Source organism: Columba livia, chromosome 4, assembly GCF_036013475.1.
Source record: "Columba livia isolate bColLiv1 breed racing homer chromosome 4, bColLiv1.pat.W.v2, whole genome shotgun sequence".
Taxonomy (NCBI): Eukaryota; Metazoa; Chordata; class Aves; order Columbiformes; family Columbidae; genus Columba; species Columba livia.
Genome location: NC_088605.1, coordinates 30,003,188 through 30,021,361, shown reverse-complemented (window position 1 = coordinate 30,021,361; position 18,174 = coordinate 30,003,188). Strand labels below are relative to the sequence as shown.

The window sequence follows — 18,174 nt, the reverse complement described above, 5'->3', positions numbered from 1 at the left end:
TGCACATTGAGCTTCTGGGGGAGAGAGGAGAAGAAAGATAACTTTTTTTTTGTTTTAGAGATACCTGCCAGATGAATAGCTCATCAGGGAATAGAGGGATGCTTATATGGATTCATACAGTACTTGAAGATGTGCATGCAGACTGCTAGCACATTTCACAAGGTGACCGGTTAACTATTGGTGCTCAACAGTTTTGTTTTGTTTAAATTTTAGTCCTTCAGACCATTTTTATGTATAAAAGAGACTTTCAGTTTATGAAGGAAAAACGAGGTCTGTGTTTTTTTTGTGGTTTGTTGTTTTTTGTTGTTGTTTTATTTTTCCTTTAAACTGGTGAGTTGTCCTAACACTGTGGTGAAAATAATCATTGCTCACAGACACCTAATAAGTGGAAAATAAGTTTTCCTCTGGGAGATTTTAGCTTATAAAGTACAATTTTAAAGCAGCATGCTTTTTTTCACACAGGCACATGTACACAGTGTCAAATAGGAAGCCTTTTCCCTTATTTTCAGTCTGTCGAGATTGATTGTTTCAGGGTTCGGATGTCTGCTATTTAAACAAATGTAATTATTACAATTCATTGGATATAGTGCACTGCTCAGTCAAAGTTTCCGGTAACTTCTCTTTCCTTTGATTCAGGTAATTGTGACAAATAGTCATCCATCCCTCCCTCTGAAGTTAGAACACTCCCAAATGTAATGGGTTAATGGTTAAGTATAATTAGGGCTCTAACTGAAACTCTGTTTGTGGTCATTTGTATGCAAAGCAGGTTGGGGACAGCCTTCACAAAAGCTTTTGAACTGGAATAGCCTCTGTCAAAACACTGGTGTGTTCTCTTAATATGGTTTCCTTTGCTTTGCAGGCGCTTAAATACTTTAAACAAATGTGCAGTGATGAAGCTAGAAATTAGTCCCCACAGGAAAAGGGTAAGTTCATTTAGCATGTTCTGTTACAGCATTGTACATTAATAAAACTGAAAAGAAAAAAAAAAAAAAACAACATATAGCAGATTGCTTAGCTGCAGTCTAAGATAACACCTGAGTAGAACCTGGCAAGGATGCACAGTCAGAACTCTGCTTATGATTCATTTTGTGTTCTCGTTGAGTGAAAACTGCAGGGCTTGGCTGTGGATAAAGCTTATTTGTCTAGCAAACTCTTCCTTGGGATGCTGCTCCCGGTTTGAAAGGCATTGGGCTTTGCTGCCTGCTGGCGAGGTTTTCCGCGTTGCAGCATATTGCCTGAGCTCTGGCAGGATTATAAAGAGTAGGCTTGAAGGAGGAGATCCTCACCAGCCACTGTGATCTGACCTGAATGTTAGAACGTGGTCTTTGGTGTCACCTTCATAGTTTTGGTTCTTCACCATCACATTAGACTTGTATTATTTTTTTATGATGTGTACAGGATCAGTCAGACTTGGCTTGACCTGCAAAGGAAAGAGTCAGTCCTTTGTACGATTGGGCACATTGTTTCCTTGTTTTTTAATTACGTAGCTCAAAATTAAAGCAATATATTTACAGAATACTTCAGCTACATTTTTAGACTGTTTGCATGTTTCCAGGGAGCTCAGCAGGAATTAAAAGTGTTTCCTGAATCTTCAGGATCCCTGTGGAGCGTGGTGTGAAATGAGAGCACCAACCATAATTCCAGTAAGGTAGTACTGGCAGAAAGCTGAGTTGCTGGGCTTTGCTGGGAAGGTACCACTCAATAGCCATCTTAAAACTATGTGTGTGTCCTAGGAGGGATCAGGGGTTGATACTGTCCCCTGGGATATGACAACTGCAGATAAAGATGACTGAGCTGAGGCAATACAATGGTGCCCTACCCTTAACAAGAATGCATACAAAGGCTCTGAGGTTGTTTACCGGGAATTAATCCCCTCTTTCCCTATCTGTTTGTGGTATGTTGGAAACAGCATCCAAGCTCCAGAAGATAACACTCTGAGGCAGCATTCACAGGAACTCTTTAAAAGTAGTAGACAGCTGGATTGCCATTTATGACCGCCAGAAGATTTCTCCTCCTTGTTCCTAAACCTTGTTGAGACTGGAATGATCAGTATTGCTGTTAGAGGTTGAAGCAGACCCAACATCAGGTCCAAACCCCAGATCTTCTGGAGTCTGGAGGTTACCTTTTGTTTCAGCCTTTCCTGATTTTCATTCACCACCCATGTTCCGACAGATGGACTTAGATCCTGTTCCCTTTTATTGTTCATTTCATTAAAATCAATACTTAGCCTTTAAAGCTTTTTAACGCTGGGGGAAAATTATGCTGACAGAAACAAATGTTTCCTTATATTTGAATTGACATCTTTGCAAATTCAAATCACGTTAGTGCTCCTTTTTTTCCAGTCCAACCACATTCACCACCGACTATCATTATTATCCATTGGCAGTTTCAGGTGACATTTTTCCTCCTGAAAACGTTAAATGAGCAAGCCAGTCCTCTGGTTTTCATCTGAGTTGTGGACAAAAGTTGTTTGTAATAGTTGGGAAGCAAATAAATGATGCATGCGCTGTCTCTCATGTGTATTTAGTTATAAAAAATAAATACAGTGTTTCACTTATTTTCCTGAGCTGATGAAATGTGATATAAAAAAACAACCAGACAAACAAAAACTAGGAGAGGAACAGGAGCTAAAACATACTTAAATAAAATACTTGAAATATTAATAATTTACTTGTTTTTCAGAGAGTAAATGTTTGTGTTCCTGGCACACAAATAGTTACAGTTTGGGGCATGCATGTGTGTTTGTTTTGAAATTAAGGCCATCTAAACAGATTAAGTGAAACTCATGAAGCTGGATGGCAATTAGTGTTTCCTACTCTGAACACCAAAGGTTGTTTTGTGGTTTCATGGTGTCGTATTAAAATATCTTCATTGGTTTTATTCTTCCAACATGACATTTTCCAGATATTTGGAAGACCAAATATGTCAGTCCCAGGATCATTCCCATTCCAGTATTTAGATGAAAAGATTGTAGGCGTAAGTGATGTATGTGTAATCGTGCCCTCAGGCATTACTCATACATCAAACATCATCAGTAGAGATGTTATTTACAATTTACTTACGTGCTGTGCTGTCAGTGAGCGCTTGCAGCTTGCTATCTGTAAGTGTTAAAGTTTGCCTGAAGCAAGACTGAAGTAGATACTTCACAGGACATTCTTAAATTGTTAGCTGCTAGCCTGTGGGAGGAAGAGTGGACCAGGTAAGAGCCTGGAGGCGTCACACTCTTGCAGTGCATGAGCTTCTTTTGCTGTCTCATTAGTCACAGCAAGGAGACCCTTCAGACTTCCCGAATGGGTAAGGAATTAAGCTGCTACAATTCAGAATGTATGAGAAACATCTCGTAATTGCAAAGAGGAGTATAAACACACAGGCCCTATCAACAGAGTGTAACTATGGACGGAGTCCAGAGGGACCCCAGCCCCTGACTGACTCCAGTTTAAAATTATATGCATGCCAAGAATTTCTATTGATCTAAGGGCTATCCGCTGTGACCAATTAATTAAAAGTCTATGGATACTAGGCATTTTAGAAAAGAGCAATTTAAAGCAGAATGTGTTGTTTGTTTCTTTTTACAAAGCATGTATCTTTTGTATTTTAAAACTGTTAAAATATATTGCCTGTCCCATGTTATCTTTTCCTGTGATGGGCTTTATGGCCTAATCTTCCTCTCCCTGAAGTAAAAGACTGTTTTCACTTCAAATTCAGTGAGAACAAGGTCATGCTTAATGCAGATCAGCGGGTATTGTATTTAAATGCAGCTGCCTTTGCTCTTTGGACAGTTTGCAAGTAGTACTCTCAGGGTTCTTCTTCTTTGCAGAGCGAAGATTCGGATGAAGATGAACCTTGTGCAATAAGTGGCAAATGGACTTTTCAGAGGGACAGCAAGAGGTGGTCAAGGCTTGAAGAGTTTGACGTGTTCCCGCCAAAACCAGACTTGAATACCGCCTCCTCAGAAGCTCCTCACCTCACTAATGCAGCAAGCCATGAGAGTGTGCTAACAGACCTCAGTGAGCGCCAGGAGGTGGCTTCTATTCTGAGCATTAGCAGCAACAGCAGCCACCAACCAACCCTGCAGAGCGAGGCATCTACCACCAGGACAAACTCGGTCGTGAGTGTTTGTTCGTCAAGCAATTTCGTAGCAAATGATGACTCATTCAGCAGCCTTCCCTCACCCAGGGAGCTGAATAGCTTCAGCTTCAACACAAAAGCCAATGAGAAGAACGCCAAGTCCAAAACAAAGAGCCTGCTCAAGAGAATGGAGAGCCTGAAAATCAAGAGCTCTCAACATGGCAAGAGCAAAGCCCCTTCAAAGCTTGGCCTTATTATTAGCGGGCCCATCCTGCAGGAGGGCATGGATGAAGATAAATTGAAACAACTTAATTGTGTGGAGATTTCTGCCCTCAATGGCAATCACATCAGCCTCCCCATGGTACGAAAGAGGAGCGTCTCCAATTCCACCCAGACCAGCAGCAGCAGCAGTCAGTCAGAGACCAGCAGTGCTGTCAGCACACCCAGTCCCATCACACGAACGCGCAGTCTCAGTGCCTACAATAAACGGGTGGGTATGTACCTGGAAGGCTTTGACCCCTTCAACCAGTCAACGTTCAGCGATGTCATGGAGCAGAACTTCAAGAACCGGGGGAGCTTTGCAGAAGACACCGTGTTTTTTATTCCTGAAGATCATAAGCCTGGCACTTTTCCAAAAGCACTCTCCAATGGCAACTTCTCCCCAACAGAAAGCAATGCCTCTGTGAACTGGAGGACAGGGAGTTTCCATGGACATGGCCATCTTGCCCTGAGGAGGGAAAACAGCGGCGATAGCTGCAAAGAGCTGGGCATGGGGAAAAGGCGCAACTCCTCCAGCTCAGTGAGCAGCCGCCTGAGTATTTATGACAACGTGCCAGGCTCAATCCTCTATTCAAGTACGAGTGACCTGGCCGACCTCGAAAATGAAGACATATTCCCAGAACTAGACGACATTCTGTATCATGTCAAAGGGATGCAGAGAATAGTAAACCAGTGGTCAGAGAAGTTCTCAGATGAAGGGGACTCTGACTCAGCGCTCGACTCCATCTCCCCATGTCCTTCGTCTCCAAAACAGATCCACCTTGATGTAGATAACGATCGAACCACACCGAGTGACCTTGACAGTACGGGGAATTCGCTGAACGAAACGGAAGAGCCTGCAGGGATGCAGGACAGGAGGGACTCCGGGGTAGGCGCATCTCTGACACGGTCCAGCAGGTGAGATCACAAGCACCGGGACTTGGGGTGGCCCCAGTGAGGTCCCTTCCTGTCCGAGTGGCTCAGTAGTATCTGCACCACACTCAGTTAAGGAGCAACAGAAGTTGTGGCCATTCAAGCACACACGTGCTGTTCCCATTGCTTCCCAAAACAGTTATAGGCAAGGGAAGTATTTGTACAAGACTTAGACTAGTGATTACCACACTTCATAGCTGTATGTTTGTATGTCCAGCCTGAGGCGTCAATGAAAAACAGCCCACTCAGCAAGTCAGCATTAGGAGCGTTAAGGCAGTTTTGGGGGATGATAATTCTTCAAACTGAATTGGTGTGTGGGAGGGAGAGGAACCTCAAGTAGGATTATTCGCTTTTTAAGCTCGCTAGGAGAACCAGTATGAGTATGATCTGGTTTGTGTCAGTGTGTAGTAAAAGCTTTGACTTTTAGACAGTTTCAAAAAATTGCACTTTTCAGTAGCAGGCTGTTTCTTAATAGAATGCTAGGGCGTTAGATCTGTGGGGAAAACGAAGTTTGTTTACTTTGTCCTGATCGCTGTAGCACAGTAGGGGACTGGGGGAGTTCCACTCGCCTCCCAGTTTCTGCTGGAAGTTTTACCATGGGATGGATGACTGTTTTGGATTGTGAGTTGAGGAAGGAATTGAATTCTTTCTAGGTTTGTTTCCAGTTTTCCTTTAAAACTGGTGCAAATCATTTAAGGCCTGGTTTCTGCTGTCAGCTAGTTGCCTACAGCTGCATGTATAAATGTACTGGGACTTCTAGAAGTGCTTAGTTCCCATTAGATGTGTCTTAAAAATCTGGCATGCTTTTTCTTAATGGAGTGTTTTGATTTGCACTGCCTTAATACTGAAAGGGCTTCTAAAAAAGGGTGATGGAGCCCTGGGAAGATATCTGACAGGGCAAGACTGTGTAGTTAACACCGAGCTCTGGGTCGGCTCAGAGCTCACGTTCCCATCTGAAGCAGCCGCACGTGCTGCATCGTAGTGGCTGAGGCAGAGACGCTGCCGGCTGATGCCTGTGCAGTCTCAGGAGGCGGCAGCTGCTGAGGGCAGGGAGCTCAGCAGGACATTGGCGGTAATTCCTGCACGTGTCCTGATAAGGCATTTCAGTGACTGGTCCTTGTGCTGTCCCCCATCTTCTCCGCAGGCACAGGCTGAGGTGGCACAGCTTCCAGAGCTCCCACCGGCCCAGCCTCAGCTCGGCGTCACTGCAGATCAACTGCCAGTCTGTGGCACAGATGAACCTGCTGCAGAAGTACTCCCTCCTGAAGCTGACTGCTCTCCTGGAGAAGTACACGCCTTCCAACAAGCACGGCTTCAGCTGGTAAGGGCACTGAGCCATGTGTAGGCAGGTCGACTATGCGCGCATCCTAAGCAACTTTAGGAACGATGTAGTGAGTCCTTCCATCCCTCTTTTTCCATGTTTGTACTTCTTCCTCCAGCCTGTGCTGACAGTGATTTGTGGTTTCCTAAGACAGGGCTAAAATCACTAACCCTTTACGTAAGCTTAATCTTATTAGGCTTGAGAAGTATGTTTGTAGGGGGCATGTGAGGGAACAAAAGCAACGAAGTGCAGTCCAGCTTTCTGAGCAGGAAGATGTCCACTATCCGTAGCAAAAGGACTAGTTGTTTATAGAGGCAGTTAGCAAGTGGTGGCACTAACCTCAGTAGATCTTAATAGGCTCGTTTTCTTCAGTTATTCTTAAATATTTGCATTAGTTTCTTTATATGATTATGTAATTAAATAATGTAAATTTCCCTCAGTTCTAGTGATTCATTAGCCAAAATCTATCTCCTCTCTTCAAAGCACTGTAAATCCAGTTAGCTTGCAAAAAAGGTGGAGGGGGGAAAGAAAGGTTGGGAGAACCCTGGAGTTTTTTCTAGACGGCAATTTCTGCTGTGGCCAGGTGTTTGTAACCCAGCTGAATGGTTTTTGTTGGAAGAATGAAATAGAAAGCTCTTTTATTATTGTATCTGCAGTACAGCCTGTGTAACCTTCAGGATGCAAAAGATGCAATAAAATTTTTCTTCTCCCTACCACAGGCCAGCCTCCTCCCTTCCCCAGGAGTCACAGAGAGTATTTAGCTTCAGCATCAAAGTACCTCCTGTTCAAAGGCTGTTATTATGTCAGCCTTTCTAAATACAGAAGTTGTTTGTTCTGAAAGACAGAAATAAGTATTGACCAGTTATCCCTGCATGCTTCAGATTCTCTGTGGAGATCGCAATGTGTTTTTTCACATTCCATTGGCGTGTTTTTTGACAAAGCAAGTATTATTCATGCATATATCAATAATGCCCTAAACTTAACTATATGGCAATACAAATTGGTTCTGTTTTACTATGTAACAGATTAGTCAGCTGTAAATCTAGTGCACTGTTTGTATAGCTATACTGTGTATTGAAATGTTAAATAGATCTCCCTGTTTTCCAGTGCTACTGTGTCCTATTAGTTGTTGCACTGGACATTAGTTTTTCTCCCTGATTAGGAAAATTATCTCAGTATTTTCACATTTTAATGTTTGTGTTTGGTTTTTGGTTTTTTTTTTTTTTTCCTTTCTGAAACCACTACTCTTGGGGATCTAGGGCTAAATCATTCCTTTGTATTTAGTAACTTTTTCCTCAGAGTCATAAGCAGATGGAAAGGCTTCTCATTGAAACTGGAGTGGGAGGTGGGGATAACAACAGTCACTGGCTGACAAGGAGGGGGGTCCCTCAAAGGGATTGTTTATAGAGCTGAAGTTTTTAGCTGACAAACTCAAATGTATTACATCAGTTTCCTGCTGTTATGCACACTGGTGGGTGGTGGACCCAGTTTGAGGACTTTGCAGAACAAGTAGTTGACATACAAAAGCTCATTGTTCAAATGCCCATCTTTCCCGAAACCTAAAGAAGCAGTGTTATAAGGGGTCACTGACCGCAGGATTTATTTTGACTGTTTTTGCAATTCAATCTGGCCCCTGCAGTTTTACTCTGTAGCTTTTGTCCTACTAATATTGATGGAGTAGTACCACATTAATGCTTTCAGGCAGCAAATTACCCCAAATGTCAAGCCTTTCTCTTGAAGAAACTCTGTTTTCTGTCCTCTCCCTTTTCCCAGCCCTGAATGGATTATCTAATTTATAGCGCCACCACTTTTCATATTAATAAATGTTTCATTTACTGGCTTTCTGAATTACTGGAAATACAGAAGATAAACGGTCAACAGAGGTTTAATTTAATTTTGTCATTCCCTTTGCTTAAATAGGGCAGTACCAAAATTCATGAAAAGGATAAAGGTGCCAGACTATAAAGACCGAAACGTGTTTGGAGTACCACTGCAAGTCAATGTCCAGCGCACAGGGCAGCCACTTCCACAGAGCATTCAACAAGCCATGCGGTACCTCCGCAACCACTGCCTTGATCAGGTGGGTTTTGCTGTGCTCTCATCCCACATGCATGCAGCACCCAGACCCCAGCCTTCCATTAATTTTTGTTGTTCCTGGGTCAGACTGAAAAAGCAGACTCAAAACAGGACAAAGCAGATAATTAATGCAAGGAAAGCTTTCCATGAAATTAGAACTCATACGTGAGAAGCTAAAGAGCATACTTACATTTCAAATTTGCCAGACTCATTGGAACCATATTTACCTTTCCATATATATTTAGGTTGGACTTTTTAGGAAATCTGGAGTCAAATCAAGAATTCAGGCTTTGCGCCAAATGAATGAGAGTTCAACAGACAGCGTCAACTACGAAGGCCAGTCTGCGTATGATGTAGCAGACATGTTAAAGCAATTCTTCCGTGACCTTCCGGAGCCTCTCATGACCAACAAGCTCTCCGAGACCTTCTTACAGATATACCAGTGTAAGTACTGAGATTTTTATGGCTAGACAGCAAATGGTCATTTGTGCACCAAGGGTGGAACTTTCTGATACTGCTCTTCTGGGCACTACACATGTTGCATGTGTTGGTCTTTGCCTTTTTCCAGCAGCCATTATAGTTCAGGCTGCCTCATTAGGAATGCATTCTTGATGTTCCAGTTGTATAATAATTGATAGTACAAGTTCTTTTCATTACACCTTTCTCCGTAGTTTGGGAACAAATATAAATCCTCCATCACTTGCTTTAAAGTTTCCTCTCTTCTCTGAGCATACTAGATATTACAGTTTGAAAGTGATCCACATCTGATGTGGCTATGTAGAGGAGCTGTGCAAACACTAGATAAACAAGAGATTGGGGATTTTGAGGGGATTGAAATCGACTAAATTACTGAGATTTTTTTTAAGAGCAGAGCTGCCAAAAACAATCTAGTTTCTTTTAAACCATATTCTTCTAGCCTTCACCACACCTTTTGAAAACAACCATTAAGTTGAAAGCTTTTCTGTCACTGACTTTACTGATAGGTGCCATGAACAGAATGTGCTTAAAATAAATTGCATTAAAAATTGCATTTATCAATGCACTTGAAAAGAAATAATTAATCTTTCTGAGATGGCGGGTTCAACTTCAGCAAGGGAGACAGTCTTTTTTGTGAGCTAGATAACCAGTTTCTGTGTAGAAGGTTATTTTGTGCTAGATCTTTCCAAACAACAGGTTGACCTTCAAAAGTTCACTTCAAGATTGTTTCATTGGCAATACTCTCACTTTATAAAATGGCCAAAGATGGATTAATGGTTGGTGACCAAAACTCCAAAGGTTTTTGAAATATTCATGGGGTTCAACCTGATGCACTATGGCACCTTGCTGATCCTGTGGTTTCTCTCCTTAACACCACCCCAGCTGTCTCCCCATGTATTCTTCCCATGGTACTCTAACTCCAATAGAATTTACCACAAAACCAGCTTCTTTGATCCTTTGCTGTATTTTGTGCCTTCCTTATGATGATGGTTGCTAAAAGGTTACAGGAACTTCCCTCAGAGCTCCATAGGTGGAGATGGCAGTTTAAATTAAAAGCATAAATACTGTTATTTCAGTGCACGCATATTCATGTGTGTGTTTGGATTCCCAAGAAGTTTTATGGAGAAAATTAATCAGACTCTCCTCTCCTGTGCATATTAAACAACAACTCTTTGTGGGTTTAGTGCCGGAAAATGTTTAACAGAGCATTGCAGAAGTGTCTGGTTGTTTCCTTTCCAGGCGGTAGGTCTGAGGAATCCCCAGAGCTGGTTGGGAAGTATTCTCTCTATGTAAAACAAAGTGCCTTAAAGCAGCTGTAAATTTTGCTTCTCTGCAAAGGACAAAATTTCCCCTTGCTTTGGTGTTATGTGCCAGGCTGCGCACTGGAATTTTTCTGCACGTGGCTTAAATGTGCTTTGAGACGATGAGGGGACAGTGTAGAAAGCAGTAGGTTTTTGCTTAAAATTGCTTTCTAAACTCACCTGCTAGCCTTACAAAGTTGCTGAAGCCCAAAGCAAATACCAGTTAAATACCTGATTAGCACCACGTGTATTATGAGGCATGCAGTGAGGGTGGTGTGGTGCTGCTGATGATATAAATGCTTCAGGACTCAGACTCTGATGTTGTCTTCAGAGGTGGTTTGTTGGAAATCCCTTTACAAGAAGCAGATCTGGTCTGGGTTATTTCATTTCTTGTTCCCTTCAAGTTTGGAGGAGAGGGCCTTATATAAAGACACATGTCAAATTTTTCCAGTGGCTGTTTGTTGTTAGTAACCAAGGAGCTGTTTAATGGTATGGGGCTTCACAGCATTGACTTTCTTTTTCCACCGCATGACTTTGAATGATCTGCTCAATAAAACAACTCTCTGTGTTTGGTAAAGCACTCTCTGGATAGTTTATGACATCATCGTTGAAGAGGTTTGCTAGTCAATTTAATTAATTCACCTATTCTAAAATGCATTCATGTTTTGAATTTCTTTGAAAGCCAAAGAATTTCTAAATTGGCTGGACTGTGTTTGCTTGTTCAGTGCCTGACTCCAGGCTTCTGTCATTTTAGTGCATCTGCGGGAGCATGTAGCTGTTGAAATGAAATCTAAAATTAACTCTGGCCTAGGCACAGCTTCTTCTTGCTTGCATTTCTTGTGAGGCAGGAAATAGCTGAGGGTAGTTAAACTAGTGGGTTAAAAAAAAAATTCCTTCATGTTTCCTATGAAATGGTATGCATCCTGAAGGAAATCGCTTCAAACTCGAGTCAAATATTTGAAGCTGGATTTGCTTTGGGATGTATTCATGCTGTGTGTGTGGAAAATCAATGGCCTGATGAGAGAATTACTAATATTATGCAGATGTGCCAAAGGATCAGCGTCTCCAGGCTATCAAGGCTGCCATTATGCTTTTACCCGATGAGAACAGGGAGGTCCTCCAGATTCTTCTCTATTTCCTGAGTGATGTCACAGCTGCAGTGAAGGAGAACCAGATGACACCAACAAACCTGGCCGTCTGCTTAGCACCTTCCCTCTTCCACTTAAACACTCTCAAAAGAGAGAATTCTTCCCCCAGGTACGTGTGTCCGTGGAGAGCAGGGCCCCTTGTTGCTGGTCCCGTACCTCAGCTGGCAGCGGCGATGTGCAACAGGCACAGTCTCGCGTTGACTCTGCCAGTTGTGATCACACCTTAGGGGGCACCAGGTGTAGAACGGTTATTGGATCCTACCTTTTGTTAGAGATTTGTTCAAATATAAGCAAGTTCTTAAGAAGGAAGAAATGTGGGGGATTCCAAAGAAAAGGCTTAGAGAGAGTGGTGGGAGAAGTCAGTAACACCATGCCAAGATCTGGTCCCAGGGAGCAGTGCTCTAAATCACCAGCAGATTCGGGAACCCTACCATTATCTTACCAAGTGTTTCTCTTGCTCTGCATTAAGTAACTGGATTTGTGTGTGTGTGTGTGCTCTTTTCCCCCATGAAGGGTGATGCAAAGAAAACCAAGCCTGGGAAAACCCGATCAGAAAGACCTAAATGAAAATCTGGCTGCAACCCAAGGGCTAGCTCATATGATTGCTGAATGCAAGAAGCTCTTTCAGGTAAAACAACTATTTGCAAAACTGATGGGTGGAATGTTGACCAACATAGCTTAGATCTGCTGTATAAGGGAAATCTAGCAATGTCTCTTTATTTTAGTAAAGTTTAATACATTATAAACATTTAAAAAAAAAAAACAAAAAAAACCTTTAAATCATGGTATGGGTACATACATGAATTAGAAATGGTGCCAGAAGAAAATAGAGTTGCTTTGTTGGCGCTGGTGCGCAAAAATCCTGAGGCCGTTGTGGGTCTTGGGACATTTTTGTTACATCCAAACTGCATTTGAAATATGTTTTCAAGCTTTTATTGTGCAGCCATGAGGGTCTGTGAACTTCAGCTCTAATTACACAGCAAGAAGCTGTTTCCAGGAATTTCAGTGCTTGTTTTATACTTAAATTCCCAAGAGTTTGCAAGATTAGGCCACAAAAGCATCCTGGAACATGACACTGTCAAACCGTAGGTTGAAGGGTCTGTAGGAACTAAAGCATGCTCCCTCTAGGGCCCAGAATGGAGAAACAGACAAGTCTTGAGTCCTGGATTTCTTCACTGTTATTCAGTCTTTTCAGAGCCCTCAACTGAAGACATGATGGTCTCTTTTCTTGTGGCTGACAACTGGTCCCCCCTTCCTTCAGTCTGCAGGATAAACTGCTATGGGAATGGATCTGAGTTGTGTAGGGAAGAGGGATACTCCACAAAAAAAAAAAAAAATAGACACTCCATAAATGAGAGACTAATTTGAGTTAAAGTGACAAACTTAATTTTCAGATTTCTTCACACGGAGTCCTTGGCCTGACATGTACATGTCCTACTGCTTACAAAACTAGTGTACCCATCTTTCTGTGGCTGTCAGGCTGCTAAGCTAACTCTGTGATTTGGGGATAGAGCTGCAAAAGGATGATTTCACCCTTGTTGCCCCTCAGATACCTGAAGAAATGAGCAGGGGCCGAAACTCGTACACGGAGCAGGACCTGCGTCCCCTTAGCCTGGAGGAGCTTCGGGGTGGCAGCAGCACCACCGAGCCCTCCGACTACCACTGCTACCTCCAGGACTGTGTGGATGACTTGCTCAAAGAGATGAAGGAGAAGTTTAAAGGCTGGGTCAGCTGCTCCACCTCAGAGCAAGCAGATCTGGCCTACAAGAAGGTATGCACCCTGTCACTCAGCTCTGGCTTTTAGCTCATGTTCTCTACTATAAGCAGGCTTTTGACATAGGATATTACAGAAGGTTCAGTGTACACCTTTACTTTGCATATAGATTTAAGAAAAAAAACCTTTATCTTTTGACATAGTTGCACACCACCTAAAAACAACACATCTTTCAGCAGCAGTCAGCTAACGTGCACTGATTTGTGTTCTTCTGTTTATCCAGCCCAGGAGTGTTCACTGTATTGCATTTGCACGCCTTCACTCACATGTGCAAAGCCTTGACAGGCTGAGTGAAGGACTGGCACTGTGCAGTGGGAAAGAAGTTTCTTAGCTTTTATCTTGGGCAGCTCAGAGCTAGCACAGGGAAAAGTGTTTCAACAAGATTTAAGATACTTTTTAAAAATCTTGGAAAATTAGGATATTTTTCTGTAGCATCATAATTTAATATTGGCCCATACTGGAGAAGATAGCTAACTTAAAAATAATTTGGAACTGAGTGTGCAGATACCTTTGGCTGTTAGGAAAATAACCTTAGTCTAAGCTTACAGCAAGCTTAGTACAATACATACATACATATGTCTGTATTTAATTTGCTGTGTTTAGCCAACACTAAAATAGAAGGGAAAAAGAAAATGTATAGAAGAGCAAAACTGAGGACTCTGTGTTGATTTCCCCCAGGTGTGTGAAGGTCCCCCACTCCGGTTATGGAAAACTACCATAGAAATCCCAGCTACGCCAGAGGACGTTTTAAATCGTTTACTTAAAGAGCAGCATCTTTGGGATGAGGATCTTATAGATTCAAAAGTAATCGAATCTTTGGATAGCCAGACCGATATATACCAGTATGTCCAGAACAGCATGGCACCTCAACCAGCCAGGGACTTTGTAGTCTTAAGGTAAGACTTTTATATGCGCTGACATTTATATCCTACACGTACAGCAACCTTCATAATGTAAGTTATATAGGTAAATATCTGTTTGTGCATAATTTGAAGTCTAATTAGAAGTTTGAATTACTGTTTGTCAAAGATAAGTCTTTTTGTTTTATTCATTTTTCTTAGAACATGGAGGACAAACTTCCCCAAAGGAGCTTGTGTGCTTCTAGCAACCTCAGTGGACCATGACCGTGCTCCAGTGGCAGGTGTTAGAGTCAATGTGCTTCTGTCTAGGTATCTGATTGAACCCTGTGGGTCAGGAAAATCTAAACTTACCTACATGTGCAGAATTGATTTGAGGTATGAATTTCCACTTTGTTCTTTGTGGTGATAACTTTTATCATTTCCGTGTAGCGCAAAATATAGGTGGTTCAACAGGCTTTAGCTTGTACTTCTCAAAGGCACACACAGGTCTGTGAGATGCCACAGAACAGCAGGTGTGCTTTGTGACCGTAGAAGACTGCAGTATGTGCTCCACCACAACTTTTGGTATATAATAACCACCCCTTCCTGTGACAGATGTATTTGGATGCAAGAACATGTTAATTTTGATATAGGTTAGTAAAGAGGACCAAGTTCTCACAGAATTTCTGATAATCTTTTCTCCCTGGAGGAAACTTGTTTTTGAGCAAGTCTTTGTATTGGTAAGGCTGAGCTGAGCAATAAGCAGTAATAAGGAGATTTCCTAATCATACATTTAAACAGCTAGATGATATGATTTGATTCTGACTAAGAAAATGCATGCAAAGTTACTGGTACCTACTTCATCATTACTTTTTCTCACACATCAGGGGCCACATGCCAGACTGGTACACCAAGTCTTTTGGACACTTGTGTGCATCTGAAGTCGTTAAGATACGAGACTCTTTCAGTCATCAGAGTCTTGAGAGCAAGGAAGTAAAATCCAGGTGACTACTGAAGAGGAACTGCCATGTGCTCCACACCTCAGCAGTGTAGACATTACCCAAAACTGAGGCTTGTCCACTGCTGACTGGACCAGTATACCATCTACAAGTCATGTCACGAAGGAATGACAGCATGAGAACTTGACTGTGAGCATTACTATAGGACTGTGGCCATACCATACAATTTAAAGCTGCTTCCTGTCTGTATAAGGTCTATAGTGTAGGCCTCGACTGGAATACATAGGAGGACTGTGCCAAAAAAAAAAAAGATTAAAAAAAAAAAATATTGTACTGTTAGATGGTTTGAGTTGCTTCTGAGAAGCAAAAATTCTTTAAATGCAAAATATATTATGAAATATGGTGAAGGCTCATCATTCCCATGTGAAATACTTAGCTTTATGTATATACCCGTGTTGTTTTGTTTGTAGAGTGTTGAGGGACTGGTGTATCCACTGGAATAGTTGGTACTCTTCAATGTGTTCTCACTGAGACAAGCAGAGAAAGGTTTGCACAGAGATTAAAGTGTGAATGAGTGTGTTAATGGTTGAAAGGATAGCAGAAGTTGAACTTGAAATGTGGCTGGTACACTGATAGGCAACCAGAATGGATTTCAGTATGCTGGATACAGTTCAACCTAGAATAGGACTCCCCTGTGGACCAGGAGTAGCCATCCTACCCATGTGCCAGTTCTGCATTTTCCTCAGCTATAACCTCATTAAAAACCCTGAGCAGATGTTGCAAGTGGCTTGCTCCGATTACTGCCCAGTGCTTATCCAGATGATCTTCTAGGAGCGATTAGCAATTCTATAGCAATCTTAAGTCAACATACTAGCAGCTTAGAATTGAAATGCCTGTGTAACGGTGAAGAGAGCCAGTAATGTCAGTTGTTAACTTGCCAAAAAAGGTTGTTGCTTTTACTCCTACCTGTGTTAACTATAAGTGTTTTACTGAACTTTTGTATATTTTACTGTATTCTAATGGCTCAAGAGGAAAAATTCAACACTGGAGTTGTGGTGCTGGGAGGTAGCAGGACTCCTGCAGCAGCCGGTGGGGTGAGGAGGCTTGGAAGGGTCACATGAGCTCTCTCCATTTCTCTCCCTCCTTTGCCTATTTTCCTAAAAGATGCATGTTAAGACAAACAGAACCTGGATGTGAGCAATTTGGAGGGTTATATTTGGGGGCGTAGAGGAGGGTGGGGTTTTGTCCTGGGTTTTATTGAGTTTTTGAAACCCTTTGGGATATTCCCTCCCTCCCTCCTTGAGAATCAACTTGTATGAACTGTAGGAAGTCTTGAGGTCCTCTGGAAAGGTGTCTTTCTGTAGGTTTTACTGTAAAGGTGAAGATTTGCTTTCAAGGTGCAGTATTAAGTGAAATATGTATTTTTTGGCTAGGGTATGAATGAGTTGCAAGATGGAATTTTAACTGAGATTTTGTTACCATTGTCAGTATTATATTAAGCTTTTTGATGAAGAATTTTTTTATTATGGCAAATAATGTAGTACTTCCAGTAACAATGTTCCTCATGAGTAGGAAAACCTTGTATATTCTTCTACATCAAACACTTCTGAATTTGTAAAATTGTATGTTGTACATACCATTCTATTGTAAACATGTATACTTGCCCACAGTGTACTGTCAAACATAGATAAAGCATGATAAAGATTATTTAAAATATACCTGTATTTATACCTCAGATATTCTTTTTGGGTTTTTGTACCTCAAGTATGTTTTCTATTGTAAATGTGCTTTACATGATTATGACCTACATGAGAGAAAGGAAAATGTTTAACTTGCTATAGATGTCTGTACAGAATATACTCAATAAGTGCACTATTAAATGTTTAAAATTGGAGAAGCATAATGATTTTTATTTTAGTCTGCATTCTTCCTTCCACTCTCATGGCCAGAAGACGAGGAGGTATTTTTCTTACCACTGCTTCTTTACATGCTACTACCAACTGCATAGCCACCCCTGCCCTCTCCCAGGCCAATATTTTTAGCATTGTTAAAGGCAGGTACCAGAGCAATTTCAAAATTTTTGGAAGACAAGCCTTAATGATAGCAGAGAGATGAACAGAAATACTCCCCAACCAATAGTTTCATACATTTAGAAGTAAGAAAAAATCTCTGGTTTGCTTCTGTCTTGTGGAAAGGAGCTCCTAAAAGGGAGCAGAGCAGACTCCTGCTTGATAGGGAGCTGTATGGAATGCTGAAAAATAATTCACCACTTTCCTATTTTCTACAGGGAGAATGCAGGCATGATGAGTTGTGGAATCATAGGCTGGCTTTAAAAAAAAATGCAAGCATGAAAGTAATTGGAGAAAGTTAAAGCACATGCAGCAGTGAAATGAAGCCAAAGGGAAGGCCAGGAGGATATACAAACAACTGACTTAGGTGGAAAATGAAGCCAAAGACAGCTGTTAATTCAAGCAACTTTAAAAAGTTTTTAAAGTCTTAGCCAACAGAAATATAATTTGGGCATCTAAAAGAGGATTTTGATTTGTGAGGCTTGTCTGACAGCGTAGCTGGAAGGAGGCCTGCTGCCTTCCACTTACAACATTGTCATATTCCTTCTCCACCGGAGCATCCCAAACTCCTGATCGCTGTTGCTTCCCATGATGTTCCCCAGGAAGCAGTCAGGGATGCTGCTTCACAGTCTGGCAAAAGCAAACCTCTTGCTGTCACGGTGCTAGTTATCACACACCAGAGAGGCTTCTAGAGAACCTTTCTGATAAGGGACTGTCACTTGTTTGGCTCTTATAGGATCTTTTTTCTCAAGTCAGTACTAAAAACAACTACATGATTTAAAACAAAACAAAACAAAGAGCTGTGTTCACAATTTTGGACCCTTGAAACAAGCAGTTAGCTATTTTTTTTTCTCTGTAATGATGGTTTAGTTTCTATTTTTAACCACATTAATGCATGACAGGCATTTCAAGGATTTATTCTGCATTTTGTGCAGTAGGTTACTTTCCAAT

At 41.7% G+C, this 18,174-nt stretch overlaps 1 protein-coding gene across 8 annotated transcripts in view; it reads left to right on the top strand.

The window, feature by feature from the left end:
* DLC1 (DLC1 Rho GTPase activating protein) overlaps positions 1–17,057 on the top strand; it is a 262,569-nt gene extending 245,512 nt beyond the window's left edge. For all 8 annotated transcript variants that reach the window (XM_065060997.1, XM_065060996.1, XM_065060995.1 and 5 more), the window contains 11 exons: positions 860–923; positions 3,818–5,244; positions 6,404–6,580; positions 8,501–8,660; positions 8,902–9,100; positions 11,478–11,691; positions 12,096–12,210; positions 13,132–13,353; positions 14,035–14,252; positions 14,418–14,591; positions 15,083–17,057. In XM_065060997.1, the coding sequence (XP_064917069.1) occupies positions 860–923; positions 3,818–5,244; positions 6,404–6,580; positions 8,501–8,660; positions 8,902–9,100; positions 11,478–11,691; positions 12,096–12,210; positions 13,132–13,353; positions 14,035–14,252; positions 14,418–14,591; positions 15,083–15,203 (3,091 nt within the window). In that variant the 3' untranslated portion in view covers positions 15,204–17,057. The remainder of the gene's footprint in view (positions 1–859; positions 924–3,817; positions 5,245–6,403; positions 6,581–8,500; positions 8,661–8,901; positions 9,101–11,477; positions 11,692–12,095; positions 12,211–13,131; positions 13,354–14,034; positions 14,253–14,417; positions 14,592–15,082) is intronic.
* Positions 17,058–18,174: the final 1,117 nt, after the last annotated feature.